The 17,309-nt window shown below is 35.6% G+C and overlaps 2 protein-coding genes across 2 annotated transcripts; both read left to right on the top strand.

Moving 5' to 3' along the window:
• Positions 1 to 2,642: 2,642 nt before the first annotated feature.
• Positions 2,643 to 4,734, top strand: LOC133303453 (pentatricopeptide repeat-containing protein At4g21065-like). Its single transcript, XM_061503363.1, has one exon. It carries the CDS (start codon positions 2,658 to 2,660, stop codon positions 4,611 to 4,613), a length of 1,956 nt encoding a protein of 651 aa, XP_061359347.1. The 5' UTR covers positions 2,643 to 2,657; the 3' UTR covers positions 4,614 to 4,734.
• Positions 4,735 to 7,222: 2,488 nt separating this feature from the next.
• On the top strand, positions 7,223 to 16,533 carry LOC133303435 (golgin candidate 5). The gene is made up of 20 exons (XM_061503346.1): positions 7,223 to 7,499; positions 7,805 to 7,960; positions 8,161 to 9,179; positions 10,062 to 10,133; positions 10,863 to 10,937; positions 11,414 to 11,528; positions 12,233 to 12,294; positions 12,394 to 12,441; positions 12,864 to 13,148; positions 13,262 to 13,321; positions 13,453 to 13,536; positions 13,629 to 13,694; positions 13,783 to 13,881; positions 13,962 to 14,180; positions 14,615 to 14,729; positions 14,804 to 15,024; positions 15,251 to 15,310; positions 15,387 to 15,500; positions 15,918 to 15,992; positions 16,119 to 16,533. Exons 2-20 carry the CDS (start codon positions 7,813 to 7,815, stop codon positions 16,152 to 16,154), a joined length of 2,973 nt encoding a protein of 990 aa, XP_061359330.1. The 5' UTR covers positions 7,223 to 7,499; positions 7,805 to 7,812; the 3' UTR covers positions 16,155 to 16,533.
• Positions 16,534 to 17,309: the final 776 nt, after the last annotated feature.

The following is a 17,309-nucleotide window of genomic DNA, read 5'->3' as shown; positions in this document are numbered from 1 at the left end:
ATCTTTATGAAAAACCCTAGCCTCCTTACAACACACACCACCCCCATGTCAAGCAATTATCAATTTAACTACATAGACTTAAGTCACTAGTTGTGGAGCCTCATAGACAAGACAACATCAGAATCCCTCACATATATTGAAAAAAGTTCTTATGACCAATTCAAGTCACCCTCTTCCTTCCCAAATACATCCTGCATACATCAAACAAACAAGAACCGATTCACTCAAATTAAACACAATGAGCATTTTCCTTTATGCTAATTGGCATTGCCTAAGACTAGCAACATATTATGTAATTAGAATTTTAGAAATATCTAACAACCAAGCTAAGCCTGTAAATTCCAATACGGCACGTAATTCAGGGAATTGACAGGTCACATATACCGCAAAATCCATAACAGATTGATATAGATCCACCTTGATGCTTGCATTTGGTCAAATAAAGGATGTCATGACAGTCTAGTTTCAGCACACTCATTATAGAAAGATTTTACCATATATAAACTCTAGTGAATATAAAACTTTGAGCCTCTTCACCCAAATTTGAGAGACAGTTAGCTTTGAAGGGTAGATGAAATGGAGTCTCATACAACTGAAATGAAAAGCTAACACCAAATAGTACTGTCACATTTGCATAATTTATAATGAAATCATGGAGCACAGTATTTTAAAGAGAATTGATGAGTATTTCTACACTAGTCATGAATGCTCATTTGCTCACTGCCATTGTTTAAAATGAGGTCATACATTAAGAGATTAAGAGATAGACCTTCTGTAGCGTTGGGTTCTGTAAGCCCAATATGTTTCCTTGGAAGGGATAAGAATCACTGTATGGACGCTACCACTAGCAGAGATAGAGACCAAGCTAGGCAGTACCGTTCCAAGTATGAGTATGGACCACGAGTTTATGGGGGGGGGGGGGGTGAGTGTGTGTGTTGTGATAGTCAGGACTTATAGGAATTGACAGTACATAAGATACCCCTTTGCCAGTGATGGAGAGGTATTTATAGGAGGAGAAGGTGTCCACTTTGTGTGGGTAGGTGAGCTGGGTCAACTCTCCTTGGGGGTGCTAGGGGTGGTTGATGCTGCTGTGGTGCCAGCGGTGCAGCCTCTGCGAGGATGATGGCAGTCACTGCTGCGAGGATGATGGCAGTCACTGCTGCGAGGTTATTTATGGTGGACCGGGACTTGGTGAGCCTTAACCAAAAAGGGAAAGAAAAAAGGAGTGAGAGGTAATTTAAAAAGAAGATAGGGATATAAATGTAAGAAAATTATTCCTTTATTGGAAAAGGAGCATCTAAAAAAATGTGCACCGGGATTATAATAAAAAAATCCCACTGCTGCCAGCCTGCCACCTCTGTGGAAGGGAAGTTTCTATTTACGGGGTCGATTGGAGTTAACCTCCAGCAGAGTAAATATCTCAAGATAAGATATTTTAGTGTCTCACCTTAGGGATACTGCCGCCTGGGGGACAGAAAGGAAGGAAGAGGGTTGGTGGTCCCTAATCAGTAGGGCTAACGTGGACATGGGGAGGGGGCTTGGGCTTGTGTTACTTGGCCTCTAAGGTATGAGCCATCCAAAACACCTCCCATCTCTACTTGTCCTGTGTCAAGTTGATTGGAGACACAAAATTGATTTAAGAATTGGAATATTCCTAAAGTTTTGTTTATCCCTTCTCGGTACTCAGTGTACTTCTTCCTCTTGTTCTTCTATCTCCCTTTCCCTTAATTATCCATTGCACATCACAAGTCAACAATTCAATTTGGAATGGCTTTGGATCCACCTGATTCAAACCTGGTGACCTTAAATGCATTTTAAGTTAAGCAGTTGACATGAATATGGACAACAATTTACCAAACACAGAATATTTGAGCTGAGCCATCACCTCACAATGTTCTCCACATAACAGCTACATGTAATGCCAACGAGTTTGAAAATAACAGATTAGTGAGAAGAAACAACAACTGAAAGATATAAAATAAATAATCATATTTTATCAAATATATTAGTAGAACGCCACAAGGCTAAGCTGTTGAACCTTACTTATCGCGAAATGTATGGTTATTATTTTTGGAATCACAAACTCGCAATTGCTTCATAAATTATAGAAACAAAACGACAGCACTTTGAACAAAGAAAAAAGAAAAGGAAAAAGCTCCGCAACGTTAAAAGCTACTTTCTTTCTCGACTATCATATCATTGGCATTTGCCAAAAACACGTAGGAGTGTCAGAATTTTTATTCCTTGCAGCATATAACTCGGCGAGAATATAAATTCCCTTTACATGAAATTTTGGGCCATGACTCATATTATTTTCTTGGGCTTGAATGCTTTGCTTCAGGTCTTGGGCTGGGCCGCTTTACACCTATCTAACTATCTTAAATGAAAGTGCCAATTTTTTTTATTTTGTCTAACTATCCATATATTGGAGCTTTTTTATATATTTGATCGAAATCTTAAACATAATGTAATGAAGAACCCTTGAGCATTTGAATTTGGATACAGTAAGTAAGAGAGTTTATAAAAAATAATAACAATAAAAAAAGTGATCAACCAAAATATAATCCACATAATAGCTCTTACACAGTCTGTGCAGCGCAGTACCTGACCATTACTACTTGAAAGCTAGGTTTATTCATGAACCCTCTATTTTTTGTATGAGAAACCAAATGTCTTTGTATAACATTAAGAAGACACAGGAAACCTCAAGAACCCTGTCTATACTCTCATTCTATTTGAACCTCTTCCCTGTTTCACCATCTTTTTTCCAACCTCAAGTCTCGTACCACTCATTTGCCACACAACAAAACCCTCAGCAGAACGCTTTTACTTGTAAACTCCAAGTTGATTCCTTTCCTCCATCACCATCACCATCACCTTCACCTTCCAATTACAATTACGCTTCACTACTCCAGTCTTGTATAGCTGCCAAGGCATTAAGGCCCGGTAAACAGCTTCATGGTCGATTGTGTCAACTGGGTATTGCTTACAATCAAGATTTGGCCACTAAATTTGTAAATCTTTACAGCGTTTGTAACTCTCTTCGGGATGCCCATCAGTTGTTCGACAGAATTCCCAAAGGGAATTTGTTTCTGTGGAACGTCTTGATTCGGGGTTATGCGTGGAATGGGCCCCACGAGGCTGCCATTTCACTCTACCACCAGATGCTTGAGTATGGGCTCAAGCCCGATAATTTCACTTTCCCATTTGTTCTCAAAGCATGCTCAGCACTTTCTGCAATTGGAGAGGGAAGGGGCATTCATGAGTGTGTGATACGAACTGGTTGGGAGAGGGATGTGTTTGTAGGTGCAGCTCTTATTGATATGTATGCCAAGTGTGGTTGTGTGGTGGATGCCCGTAACGTGTTTAATAAAATTGGTGTAAGAGATGCTGTGTTATGGAACTCCATGCTTGCAGCTTTTGCTCAAAATGGACACCCTGATGAATCACTTTCTCTGTGCCGTGAGATGGCGGCAACAGGCGTAAGACCCACCGAGGCAACCCTTGTGACTGTGATTTCATCTTCAGCTGACATTGCCTGTCTTCCTCAAGGGAGGGAAATCCATGGATTTGGTTGGAGACATGGATTTCAATCCAATGACAAGGTCAAAACTGCTTTGATAGATATGTATGCAAAATGTGGTTCTGTGAAAGTTGCCCGTATTTTGTTTGAGAGGCTTAGGGAGAAAAGGGTTGTATCTTGGAATGCAATTATTACTGGTTATGCAATGCATGGTCTTGCTATTGAAGCTTTGGACTTGTTTGAGAAAATGAGGAAAGAGGCTCAGCCAGATCTTATAACCTTTGTTGGTGTCCTGGCAGCTTGCAGCCGAGGGCGTTTGCTAGATGAAGGCAGGGCATTCTATAACATAATGGTGAGGGATTACTGTATCAATCCTACAGTTCAACACTACACGTGCATGGTTGATCTCCTTGGTCACTGTGGTCAACTGGATGAGGCATATGATCTTATAAGACGTATGAATGTACTGCCAGATTCTGGTGTATGGGGTGCCCTGCTGAATTCATGCAAAATCCATGGGAATGTGGGGTTGGCAGAGGAAGCTTTAGAGAAACTAATTGAGCTTGAGCCTGATGATTCTGGCAATTATGTGATTTTGGCTAACATGTATGCTCAATCAGGTAAGTGGGAAGGAGTTGCAAGGTTGAGGCAGTTAATGATAGATAAAGGAATAAAGAAAAACATTGCTTGTAGCTGGATTGAAGTAAAGAACAAAGTCTATGCATTTCTTTCTGGTGATGTTTCACACCCAAATTCCGGTGCAATATATGCAGAGTTGAAGAGGTTAGAAGGACTAATGCTAGAAGCTGGATATGTACCAGATACTGGATCCGTTTTCCATGATGTAGAGGAAGATGAGAAGACAAATATGGTGTGCAGTCACAGTGAAAGACTAGCTATTGCATTTGGACTCATAAGTACATCACCAGGAACCCGGCTTTTGATAACAAAGAATCTCCGAATTTGTGAGGACTGCCATGTTGCTATCAGGTTCATATCAAAAATCACCGAGAGGGAAATCACTGTGAGAGACGTTAACCGCTATCATCATTTTAAACATGGAATGTGTTCATGTGGTGATTATTGGTGATGAAGACTCGGTCTAGTTAGTTAGGTAAAGTGACATGCACAACAGTCTCTGTCATCGAAGTTTTGTCCAAATGATCCGAGTCTATTTAAACATAAAATAACGAGTTCATATTCATACCCCAATTCTCTACTCCTTGCTAATAGAAAAGCCTCAGTTTTGAAAATGATTTTTTATTTTTTATTTATTTTTTTTCTCTCCAAATGAAGCTTAAGCTCACAGGCAAAGTCAGTGTTACATTAATGATAATTAGTTTTGGGAAAAGTTGACCAATTTTCCTATGATTTACTCAAAAACCACTTATTTTTCTGTGATTTTTTTTTATGATATATGTTCATGTGATTTGCAAAAGAATATGTTTTTTTATCACATATGCCCATATGATTTTTTATTTTTTACAAAACACAGAGGCATGTGATAAAGAAAAACCACTGAGGCATAGATGATTCTGAAGCAAATCATATGGACATTGATGAACTTTTCCCTTAGTTTTTTCTTTAAAACATTATTCATCAGTAAATGTTTTTTTAGATCATATTATTCATTCGTTTTTTATTCATCAGTAAATATTTATTAATTTTGGCCTAAGGGGATATATTGGATTAGGATTTTAAAAGACTTTTTTGAGCTAAAAAAACTTATAGATTTTAAAAGACTATTTAGAATTGGAGAGAACTTGTTTAAAAAACTTTTTTTACAATCAAGATTTCATAAGATTGAATTTTAATAGAATTTATAAGATTTGAAAGGACAATATGAATTTATAAGATTTTAAAAAATCATATGAATTTTTAACAAACATTCAAAATTACAAGAGTCAATGAAAAAAGGAAAAGGTTATAATTACAACCTATTTTTGTTTACAATATTTTACGATCATATCTTAACTGTAATTTTTGTCAATCAACGGTTATCATTCATTGCAAATTAAATATTAATTAATGAGTTTGATTTGCGAAAATAATAATCGTTGATTGACGGAAATCAACGGTTAAGATATGATTGTAGAATGTTGTAAACAAAAAATAGGTTGTATTGTAAGTATAATTTTTCCCTTAAAAAAAATAACAAAGAAATGCAATGAAATTAAAAAAAAGTAAAACATAATATACTTTTCTCAATCAATAAAACATAATATAATTTTTAACAAACATTCAAAATTACTAAACAACAGCTTTTCAAATATCTCAAGGGTTAAAAATTATCTTCTTCATTTGGTATCAAAGCTATGCATATATGATTATAAGACCCAATTTTTTTTTTAATTATAAAAATAATTCTAAATTTGCATATAGAACCTAAAGTTCATGATAAAATTTCGTTTGAAATTTTTTCTAATTGATCTTGAAAACCTTGGGGGTTTTGTTTTACGTGATGAGAATTTTCTAACCATATATCATATGCATATTTTCCATTGAATATTCTAAGAAAATTTTGAATATGAAATTTTGGGTTTAATTACATGAAATTTTAGAAAATTTCTCAAATTTTTTTCAATCGATACATTGAAATTTGGGGCTTTTAAGAAATAAGCTTTTAGTTATCTATTGACACAAAAATTGTTTCTGTTATCAAAAAAAAAAAAAAAAAAAATTGTTTGAAATCGTTTCCTATAGTGAAGGAATTTTGTTAATGAATATATAGTTACAAAATACATTGTTCATATTATGATAGTTTCAATCTTTCTTTAAATTGATATTGTTTCATTGATGTAAAACGAAAATTGGTTTGAGGGTTTTAGTTCCCTATTATTGTTTTACTGTTTTATGTGTTTTAATTAAAAAATCACACGTTTTTGTGCCAAGTAAAATCGCAACCCATAGATTGAAAAATCACTTTTTAAACTTCTAAAATTTCTCAAAAATGGCTAAAAAATATGTTATTTTTGAAATAGATTATATTAAAATCTCGTTGGTTCGTTGTTTCTGGGTTGTTTTACGATGAAAATCGCTCAAAAATATGTTTTTTTTTTTAATTTTGAGGAAGCTCCCGTTGCAGAACCCAATTTCGAGCAGTCAATCAAGCAAAAAAACACTGTGCACTAGTAGAAGAATCTCAAGAAATCCTACGGATTAGAGTGAGATTGTGAAAAAGACATCCTATTTATATTTTTTTACTAGAAAGTCTCACGAAATTTACACCAATAGAAAATCAATTAAAATCGTCGGATTTTTGAACACCACGAGATTGTGATTCCATTATCTATAAAATCATGATCGAATAAATTTCGAATTTGGACGAATTCTAAAATAATCCTTTAAAATCCTAATCGAATACCACGTGCTTTTTTTCAATCCATTAAAATCCTAATTCGAATATCAACAAATTTTTTTGTTTAAAAACAATCAATTAAAATCCTTTAAAATGTAAATCTAATACACCCCTAAGAATTATGGTTCAAGTGTAACATTAGAATCTGACAGAGTGACTGTCATCGTTCGTAACAAAATGAACATAATATGTAAAAACTGACGTATCACCAAAACAGAAAACAGAAAGTAGAAATTCTCTACAAATTCACCAAAATAATTAAAAAAAGGAAAAAGAAAAGAGAAGATAATAAGACATTGAAACGACAGCGTTGCGTTCGTCCCTAACGTGGGGAAGGAAAACATTAGAATCGAGATCCATCATCCCTCGCATAGTAATAGTTTTGCAGAGCTCATCAAATCGAACCTCTAATTCCCGCGTTCCCGCAAAGCCACTTTCTTCTTTCCAATAACACACGCAAATTTCATTTTTATTTGATTCAACACCTTTTTCACCGACAAACTTTTTCTTTTGTCCTCTTTTCAATGATTCATTTGTAGGTTAAACTTGATAATTCAACTGTGAACTCAACCAGTTGTAAAACCATGATTTGATTCTGGATCCGACGCATTCGTTAAGGTCCGCGTCTTTCACTATTCATCTTATACCTTCTCCAATTCACTCCCTCTGCATTGATCTCTTCCTTTAGTATTATCCGATTTCAGATTTATCTCGCATTTATTTTTTGGCATTATGAATTGCTTTTTAGATGCATAACTCAAATAAATTCAATCGTCTTTTCTTTTTACTTTTTAATTTATCTGTTGTTGTATTGTTCATGGGTTTCTGGGATCTGAAATTCGAGTAGAGTAGGAATTCAGAGGACATGGGTGCGTTCTGAATAGGTAATGTGCATCAGGGGTCGACTTTATTTTGATTTGTAGGTTCGGAGATGGCATGGTTTAGTGGGAAAAATACATGGGGCAACTTCCCTGATTTGACGGGAGCTGTGAATAAGCTTCAGGAGAGTGTGAAGAATATTGAGAAGAATTTCGATAATGCTCTGGGATTCGAAGAGAGGTCTGAATCCAGCAATGAAGGTAATTAATTAAAGTTCCTATCACTTCTCTTTGTTTTCTGAATGGATTTCTCTATCATATGTGAATTTCTATGATTGAGGTGGACGCAAGTTCCATTAACTGCTGAAATATAGGAGTTTTGAATTGTTGGATGGGATGGATGTTCTCTTGGTGGGGAGTTTTCACACTGATTAGACTTTTTCCCTTTTGTTGTATTTCAGCTGCAGGATCATGGCCTATTCCCACTGACAGGAAAGCCCTATTTAATCCTGTTTTGGCCTTTATGGGGAACACAAGTGAGGAAACTAGGGATGAGACATCGGAAAAAGTTGAGTCCTCTCAACAAGAATCTGAAACTGAGAAGTCACAGGAAAAGCCTGAGGCTCTGGACCATATACCTGTGGCTGAGGGAAAAGAAGGCTTTCAAACTGATAACACGGTCCACATCGAAGCTGAAGAAACCACTGTTCAAGAAGACAATAAAGTGCTCAAGGGAGAAGAAGATGGTGAGCATACAGAGTCAGCAGATGGAACAACTGCACAGAATTGGGACCATGGAAAGGAAGAACACCAGTTACCTGAGATGCCTGTTGAATTGCCTGAATCCCCCATTCAGAAGTTTGAGAGTTCGGATTCTGTTGACATTCCTCAAGAGAAAGAGATTGCTGAAGTGGGAACATCTGAAAGTTCAGTGTCAATGCAACCCATGCCTTCTAATCTTGGGGACAAGGTAGTTGAGGGTAGTACCAGTGAGCCTGGCGAGTCACATGGTGTTAATGATGTGCATGAAAATTTTCAAGTCGAGACAAAGGAGGAGACTCAGGAGAGTAAAGAAGAAAAGGAGGTGCAAGCAGAAGAAAGTGTGGAGAGAATCTCTTATGTTCAACCTGAAGCATCAGGTGATAGCGAGAAAAGAGATGAGATTGACACTTCTGTTCTACAGTCTGTGACTTCTGAGGAAATCAATAGCATTGATCAATCATATAATGAACATTTGTCCCCTGATCCTCCACCAAATGAATCTTTTGAGGTGGTATCTGAATTGGTTTTGCATGAAAATGAAACAACTGCTCAAAAAAATGAAAGGGACCACTTTGCCGATGATGTTGAAACTAACATGAAAGAGCAGCATTTGAGAAGAAATATGTCTGACTCAGAATCCATGCTTGAACTGGAGAGGGTGAAGAGGGAGTTGAAAATGATGGAAGCTGCACTACAAGGTGCTGCAAGACAAGCTCAGGTATTTCATTTACTGCACGTAATTGTAGCAGCAAAAAAAACTTTGGTATGAACATTCAATTTTGTTATATGTGCTCAGATGAAAAAACAATGTAGGGTTCAAATAATTTTATTTTATTTTATTTTAGCATGAAAACTAAGTTCACATGATCTCTAGGTAGTCTTTGTTATCAGTAAGTTGTTCTTGGCCTGTTGTACTTTTCTTCTTGGTTGAGACCTCCCAAACAGTATCGTGAAGATTTTTAAGCGGTGTAAAAATAGTTAAGTTTGGAATTCACTTTGCTGTAAATATGTTTTCTTGCTCCATTTTGGACTGATTGAGAAGTGTACATAACAAATTATTTCTTTTTTAGTATCAGCAACAAAGGCTTTTGCTTGCACATTCACTTTTATGTTGTAAGTGCCCAGATGGAAAGACAATTCAGGACTTCGATCTTGTTATTCTTTGAGCATGGAAACTATGATGAAGATCACATGGTCTCTAGATAGGCTTTGCTATGATTAAGAAATTTTTTCTTGGCCCATTGTCCTTTTTTTTTTGGTTAAGGCCTAAGGGTTTGAGGTTCCTGGCTTCTTGTACGTTAGACAAAGATCATGAAAATAATTTGGTGAAATTAGTTAACTTTCTGATTCACTTTGTTCTAAATGTTTTATTTTTCCATTATATCTCTCTTCTTCATCTATAACCAGCTAACATCTTGTGATCTCCTTAAACGTTTAAAAATCATTTGATTTTGGTGTTATTTTAATGTCTCACTATGTTCAAGAAGCTGCATGTTTTGTCTAATTATGCTGCTCATTCTTTATCTTCTATGTGTCTTATTTGGGGCCATTATAAATTGCATATCTTATTGCAATTTTATAATCTTTGTTCTCTTTGCAGGCTAAAGCTGATGAGATTGCAAAATTGATGAATGAAAATGAACAATTTAAAGCTGTGATTGAGGATTTCAAGGTATATTTATTTTTTAATACCTTGTAGTTTGTGGCACGTTTTTACTTAATACTCAGTTTTTTTATTGTTACCTTCAGATCGTGAATGTTTTCAGTCTTTCTGATTTCATCTATGCATTCACATCTGTCTATTAAACATTTAAAGTGATGATTATTGCCTATGTCACATCAGAAGCTAACCAATGATCCTATTTGCCCTTTCCAAGACATGATTTGGCATTATGGATACAACAAATTGATTATATATGACTAACTTAAATGAGATATTAACTAATGTTATGAAAAAAAATGAGCTGAAGGATGCTTATGTGTCAATGATAGATGATGTGGTGCAGTATACGCACTTTAAAATATATATATATATATATATATATGATTTTTAGGAATTTATTGGCTTTATCTTCTTGATTCAGCACGTGCAAGTTCTAGTTGTATGAAACATTTATTGAAGATGACTTTTTACATGTATTGTGTAGATGTTGTCCTTGTGACAACGTCACACTGTCTATCATGTTATGATATTTCTGATTTGATAAAGGTCTTGTTGATGTTGTTGCTGTATACTATAATGTTGGTTTTCCTTCATACATCTTCCTATGAAAATCCGTTGGTGTTTTTTTAAACTAATTAGCATGTGTCACTGTTCTCATTTTATCATGTGTTTCTCACTATCCTGCTGTCACCCTTCCTTTGAAATATTTATATTTAATTGCTGGTAATTGTGGAACAGAGAAAATCCAATGAGGCAGAAATTGAGTCTTTGCGAGAGGAATATCATCAGAGGGTTGCAACTCTCGAAAGAAAGGTATCACCTGTCTTAAATCTTATTTACTTTTTGTGCTTTACTAACAAAGTTGTCAATAATGTACACATGCATAGTTCAAAAGTTGTGTGTAGTTTTTTTAATCTGTAAACTGAAGTTCTGGTTGACTGTTTTGCCATAGAAACCAACGTAGTATGGCACAAATGAATTGCAGAGTTAATGCAATATTATTTGTTTATTCTTTCATTCTTTTATGCTCTGTCCATTTTGTCAGTGAAGGAAGGTGTACCAATCAAATTCTTGCAATATCAGTGCATATGATAAAGATGAGATTCCTATCAAAGCACAGTGAATGTATAATAATTTTAATATTACAGAACATGAGCATCATCTTAAGCATTGGAGATTGGTGTTAGAAATTCATGTAGGTTTTTGAAGAAGGTGATTTATCAAAGAGGATTATTAGTTCGATCTACAACTGTTACAGTATTTTATTCATTTTGTGTGTTTAATTGCAGGTTTATGCTCTCACTAAGGAAAGGGATACTCTTCGCCGAGAACAGAATAAAAAAAGTGATGCAGCTGCTCTCTTGAAGGAAAAGGATGAAATAATTAATCAAGTTATGGCAGAAGGTAGCGTAGAGATGTCAATAAACCATTCTTATAATATCTGGTTTCTAGATCATGTCAGATTATATGGCTTCTAGTTGTTGGGGTCTTCAGAATGCTACTTGGGTTTTTACTGGTTCTGTTGAAAGTGCTTCCATTAATGCATAGTTTGATGTAACCTTGGTTCTTCATAGCACATATCTAGGCAGCCATTGACCACCATGGCATAGAATGTTTGACAATGTTGGCAAGGACAAGGTTGTAGCTAGATGTATCATGCTTGCTGTTTTTTCCCTTTAGACAGTTGAGAGAGGTTAAAGTATTTAATTAATGCAATTGTTGTGGCTGCTAATTTAGTGTTTTCAAGATTGGAATTGGAAAGTGAGGTCTAGACAGATAGACATGGTTTGAAATTTACGCTTAAGAGGTTTTATAATTCCCTTTAAATGGACATCTTAGGCATACTCCAACAATCATGTAGGCTTGGTGGAAAGGATTGAACAATGTCTGTAGGAGAGAAGAGGGGGTTGAATTGAGGAAGGCTGATGTTGCATTATAAAATTTGTGCGTAAACTGCTACTATTCTTTGGTTTGGTTGGAAAATGAATAATTTCATCTGAAGAGTGTTTCTGTTGTAATTAAAAAGTTTCCCCATGGAAGCATGGTAACTTTTTAATTACTGGAGATTATAGAGGCCTTTTTTCATGTTAGACTGTCCCTCATCTCAGGTGAAGAGCTTTCCAAAAAGCAGGCCGCTCAAGAATCTACTATTAGGAAACTAAGGGCTCAGGTTTGCAGACTACTTATTGTATTTTCCCACAACCTTAAATCCTTTTATATGCCTACATATTGTAATAAATCTTTTACTTACTTTTTTTATGAAAGCTAGATTAGAGATCTTGAGGAGGAGAAGAAAGGTTTGACTACTAAACTTCAGGTAATGCAATTCCGAAAGCACTACTGAAGGTTGTTATTTGCTGGTAACTTCTTTGAAATAATTGTCTTCACTAATCATGCAATCTGGGAAGCAGAAATTTCATGCAGTATAAATTGTACTGTACTGTTTTACCTTCATCTTTGCTCTTTGAGTTCACTTGCCCAGGTTGTTTATCTCTTTGCAAAAGATCTTCTTCATTATGTAGTTTGATTAAAAAAACCCGTCTTACTGCTTGTAATTATGTCATATTGCTTTTAAGTTTAAAGGGTAATTTGTGATTTATTATTATGTACTACCATGGACAATCCTATATATCATTTGAAGGTGTCAAATTCTTTTTGGAACAAAATGTATTGACAATCCTCATATTTATTATTACTTCTAACTGAAGCTGCTGTTTGGTTAATGTCATGTAATGACAGATAGAAGAGAATAAAGTAGAAAGTATCAAGAGGGACAAGACAGCAACAGAGAAGTTGTTGCAAGAAACAATAGAAAAAAATCAAACAGAACTTGCAGAACAGAAAGAATATTATACTAATGCTTTGGCTGCTGCTAAGGAGGCTGAAGCATTAGCAGAGACACGTGCCAACAATGAAGCAAGAACGGAGCTAGAGAGTCGTCTAAGAGAAGCTGAGGAACGTGAATCTATGCTAGTCCAGGCGCTCGAAGAATTGAGGCAAACATTAAGTAGAAAGGAACAACAGGTTTTTTTGTGATTTTTTTAATTTTTTTTAGTATTTTCTGATCATCTTGTTACTAAGTTGACTTTCTCAAAGCATTGCTTGTAAGTTTTAATGTTTTCTTCGTACATATTCAGGCGGTCTTCAAAGAAGACATGCTTCTCAAAGACATTGAGGATCTTCAAAAACGTTACCAGGTGTGCTCCCTTGCTCTCTGCTTGCCCTTTAGTTATTTAACTTTCTGAGGATGTTGCTTTTCCTTGTTTTAAGATTTAGCAACTTTATTTATGCTTTTGGTAATTTTTGCTTATTGGTTTATTTTCTCTAGGCAAGTGAAAGACGGTGTGAGGAACTGATTACGCAAGTTCCAGAATCCACAAGGCCGCTCTTAAGGCAAATTGAAGCCATGCAGGTTAATAGACATATGATCCAATATTGCTTTTGCTTCTGTTTTATGTTCTGCTGCATGGGATCTGTACCAGACTATAATTCGCCTGATAACAGGAAACAAATGCCAGAAGAGCTGAAGCTTGGGCTGCTGTAGAAAGATCTCTCAATTCTCGACTTCAGGTCTCTATAATACTTATTTGAATTTAAATTTAGAAAACTCCCACTGGATATTATTGTATTTCTTTATCTCTTCTTATTGATTCTACAGGAAGCAGAGGCTAAAGCTGCAACTTCTGAGGAAAGAGAGAGATCTGTGAATGAGCGCTTATCTCAAACCTTGTCTCGAATTAATGTCCTTGAGGCTCAGGTTTTGCAAATTCCTGAGTGAAATCATTTCTTTAATGGCAGTTCTGAGTATGTGTGACTTACTTTAACAATGAATTGCAGATTTCATGTCTTAGGGCAGAACAGACCCAATTAAGTAGGACCCTTGAAAAGGAGAGACAAAGAGCAGCTGAAAGTAGGCAGGAATATCTTGCAGCAAAGGAGGAAGCTGACACTCAAGAAGGTCGTGTGAGACAGCTTGAGGAAGAGATTAGAGACATTAGGCAGAAGTACAAGCAAGAGTTACATGAGGCATTGATGCATCGGGAGCTTCTTCAGCAGGTAGAGCTTCTGCTTCTGGATTTCAAAGTTAGCTTTGTTAACCATGTTACATGAAGCTTTTGGTTTCTTCTTCCATTAAATTTCTTTTTCGTTTCTCATATTATTTGTGTAATGGAATGAACTGAGCAAAGAGAGATATTTGGTTTCATGCTGCATATTTTTTCTGACAAAGTTACAAAAGAAAGCCAACTTGCTTTTGTTATGGACTTTTCAACATTATGTGGATTTTTGGAAATTGGAATAGAACAAATGTTAGTGAGCGGATGCAGAATACTTGGGCAATTGTATGGAACAAAAACCATGTATAAAAAATGAAAACCAAATTTGATGAGGTATTTTATTGCTTGTAACAATATTAAATTCCATCCATCTTGTGAGAACCTTTGTGATTTTTGTTTTTCAAGTTCCTGAATTAATCTCTTCAATTTTGCCAGGAGATAGAAAAAGAAAAGGCTGCTCGATCAGATCTGGAGAAGACTATTCGTGTTCATTCTAATCCATTATCAGATCAAACTCCCACAACAAAGCTAACTTCTTCTTTTGAGAATGGTGCGAAACTCTTCTCTTTACATCACATGTCTGAGTTGTCTATGATGTTTTCTATAATATTCTTTATGATGTAGGGAACCTGTCTCGGAAAGTCTCTAGTGCAAGCTCCCTGGCAAGCTTGGAAGAAAGCCACTTTCTGCAAGCATCATTGGACTCATCTGACAGTTTTTCTGAGAGGAGAAATCCTGGAGAACTAAGCATGAGTCCTTACTACATGAAGAGCATGACGTCCAATTCTTTAGAAGCTGCACTTCGTCAGAAGGAGGGTGAACTAGCTTCATATATGTCACGTTTGGTATGATTTGTTGCCTTCATTCCCTGGCTTAATGTTTGGCACCATACCTTCCATTTCATTTCTCTATTGTTTCTCTTGTGATTGGGAACTTATCATAATGAATAAGAATAAAATTCATATTAAGCTGTTAGATCATAGGACAGTGATCGTGGATGACATTTTTATTTTGGGGGTACAATGATGATATATTTTATTTTATTTTATTTTTTAATTATAAAAATTCCAGGCATCACTGGAATCTATTCGTGATTCTCTTGCTGAGGAGTTGGTTCAAATGACAGAACAGGTGAGTTCAGTGGCCTATTTACTACTTACTGATCCCTTCATTGCCATTAACCATGAATTGCATATTGACACTGCAGTGTGAAAAATTGCGAGGGGAGGCTGCTGTATTACCCGGCTTACGGTCAGAGCTAGAAGCACTGAGGAGGAGGCATTCTGCTGCTTTGGAGCTGATGGGCGAACGTGATGAAGAGGTAATTTTCACTTTGTCAGCCTTTGCTTTCTTGGAAACAATATCTTAGACACAATTTGGTGTTCAGCTGATGGAAAGTCAATGAAATCCTATGAACTTGTAGAGGAACTCACTCTTCTTCACCTTATAAATTGTCTTCTTTTTGAAATAATTCAGAGCCCAGAGAAGAGCATGACACAGCAAAATTCTCTCTTCCTTCCAGAAAATATGAGAAATCAATTGAAATAAAAATATTAGACACGCTAGGCCCCAAATACAAGAAGGGGCAAAAGAGAAAAGAAAATAATGTCTAGGGCTGTAGCTATACTAAGGCCGCAGACTTTTGAGGCGTCGCAACTGTTCTGTTTCCTTTTATTTGTTTATTTTTTTAATAGAAAAGTTTTCTATTTTGTATCTAAAAGGAGTTTAATGTGTTTAGCTGGAGGAACTTCGTGCCGATATCGTAGACTTGAAGGAAATGTACAGAGAACAAGTCAACTTGCTTGTGAATAAGGTATTTTAAGCAGGATCTTTTGCTCCTTAGATGCCCCAGTTTTCTTTTTCCTCACTTCTTCTCATAATGCTTATCCTTTTCTTTTCTGTAATTTTGGATTTCTAACCTTGCAATATCTTTTTACAGATCCAGATAATGGGTTCATCAATAGGTAACACTTAATTTGGCCGAAGAAGGGGCCGAAAAGGTAGTGTCTAGCTACTGTTTGAGATGGCCATGTCTCTGACCTGTGCGATGTCAATTGGCACAGTAATAGTATTGAAGATTGGTGCATTTGGTCTATGGAGAATGATTCCTTCAGGCTCTTTATGGAAAGATTCATCTTTTGTTTGTCTGGACTCTGGGCAACAGATATGGATATTCACCCTTGTTAAATATGATTTGCATCATGACTAAGGGTATGTTGTATAGTCCGTCTCTTTATGCCACATTCAAACCTCGAAAGATCCAAAAGAATCTTCTTACTAGGATAGTTAACAATATACGGATTTTTGCGAGTGTGTGTGATGTTCCAAATAAACGAAATATATATTCCTTTGAATCTGTGACCATGTTATGCGTTTTTCTTGCAAATAAGTTTGTGCATTTAGCTATAAAAAATGACAATCTATTTGATATATTTTCATAGTTACTCTTGATAAACTATGAATTGGCTTAAATGAATTGCATTACTAACTGAGGAATCGTACAAATATATATATATATATATATATATATCAAGAAAAGGTAAAAGAAAGATTACAAGAGAAATTGCTAACTGAATAACTAAGCCTTAACAAATCTCTAACTAACAGTTTGCTGATCTGTCATGGTTCGTTGGATAAATAACAGAATCAACCGAAGCTTTATTCCCAGCTTTGCTAAACACGTGAGTCTTTATCATCCATTGCTTTATCATCACCTGCTGACGTGGAATGTGTTAGTTACTCTGCTCAAATGGTATTTATTTGTGAATGGATTTCGCAGTCTTTTACGAACGAACTGGTTGCAAATTAAGGGCTATCGCCTATCGCCATCAAATATTCGTATAAAATATCAGGAAAAATAAATAAATTGTTTTCATACAGACTCATGACCTATCTCTCTCTGAAACGTGTTGATTAATGTCATTGTTACTGATTTATGGTATTCGTCCTAAAAGGAATTCAATGCAAGAGAAATAAACAGATTAAGACCATGAATCACATTTTAAGTAGACCCTGTGTGGTCTTGTAATCCGTTATCATCTTTGTTTTAGGAATTAATTTAGTGATTTATAGGCATTAAGATTTATTAGTAACTCATTCATAAATCATAATAATATAGTACAACTAACCA

The sequence above is a fragment of the Gastrolobium bilobum genome, unplaced genomic scaffold (assembly GCF_033153095.1).
Source record: "Gastrolobium bilobum isolate Gb01-03AN ecotype WA unplaced genomic scaffold, APGP_CSIRO_Gbil_v1 utg8714, whole genome shotgun sequence".
Lineage (NCBI taxonomy): Eukaryota > Viridiplantae > Streptophyta > Magnoliopsida > Fabales > Fabaceae > Gastrolobium > Gastrolobium bilobum.
The sequence above is the reverse complement of the archived record's forward strand: the minus strand, read 5'-3'. Positions and strand labels throughout refer to the sequence as shown.

What these genes read in the sequence shown, in the direction of transcription:
- LOC133303453 (XM_061503363.1), top strand. Translation starts at nt 2,658, where the DNA reads ATGAGAAACCAAATGTCTTTGTATAACATTAAGAAGACACAGGAAACC.
- LOC133303435 (XM_061503346.1), top strand. Translation starts at nt 7,813, where the DNA reads ATGGCATGGTTTAGTGGGAAAAATACATGGGGCAACTTCCCTGATTTG. An exon ending in CTGTGATTGAGGATTTCAAG is followed by an intron (nt 10,134 to 10,862) that starts GTATATTTATTT and finishes ATTGTGGAACAG; the next exon opens with AGAAAATCCAATGAGGCAGA. An exon ending in TCAACTTGCTTGTGAATAAG is followed by an intron (nt 15,993 to 16,118) that starts GTATTTTAAGCA and finishes ATCTTTTTACAG; the next exon opens with ATCCAGATAATGGGTTCATC.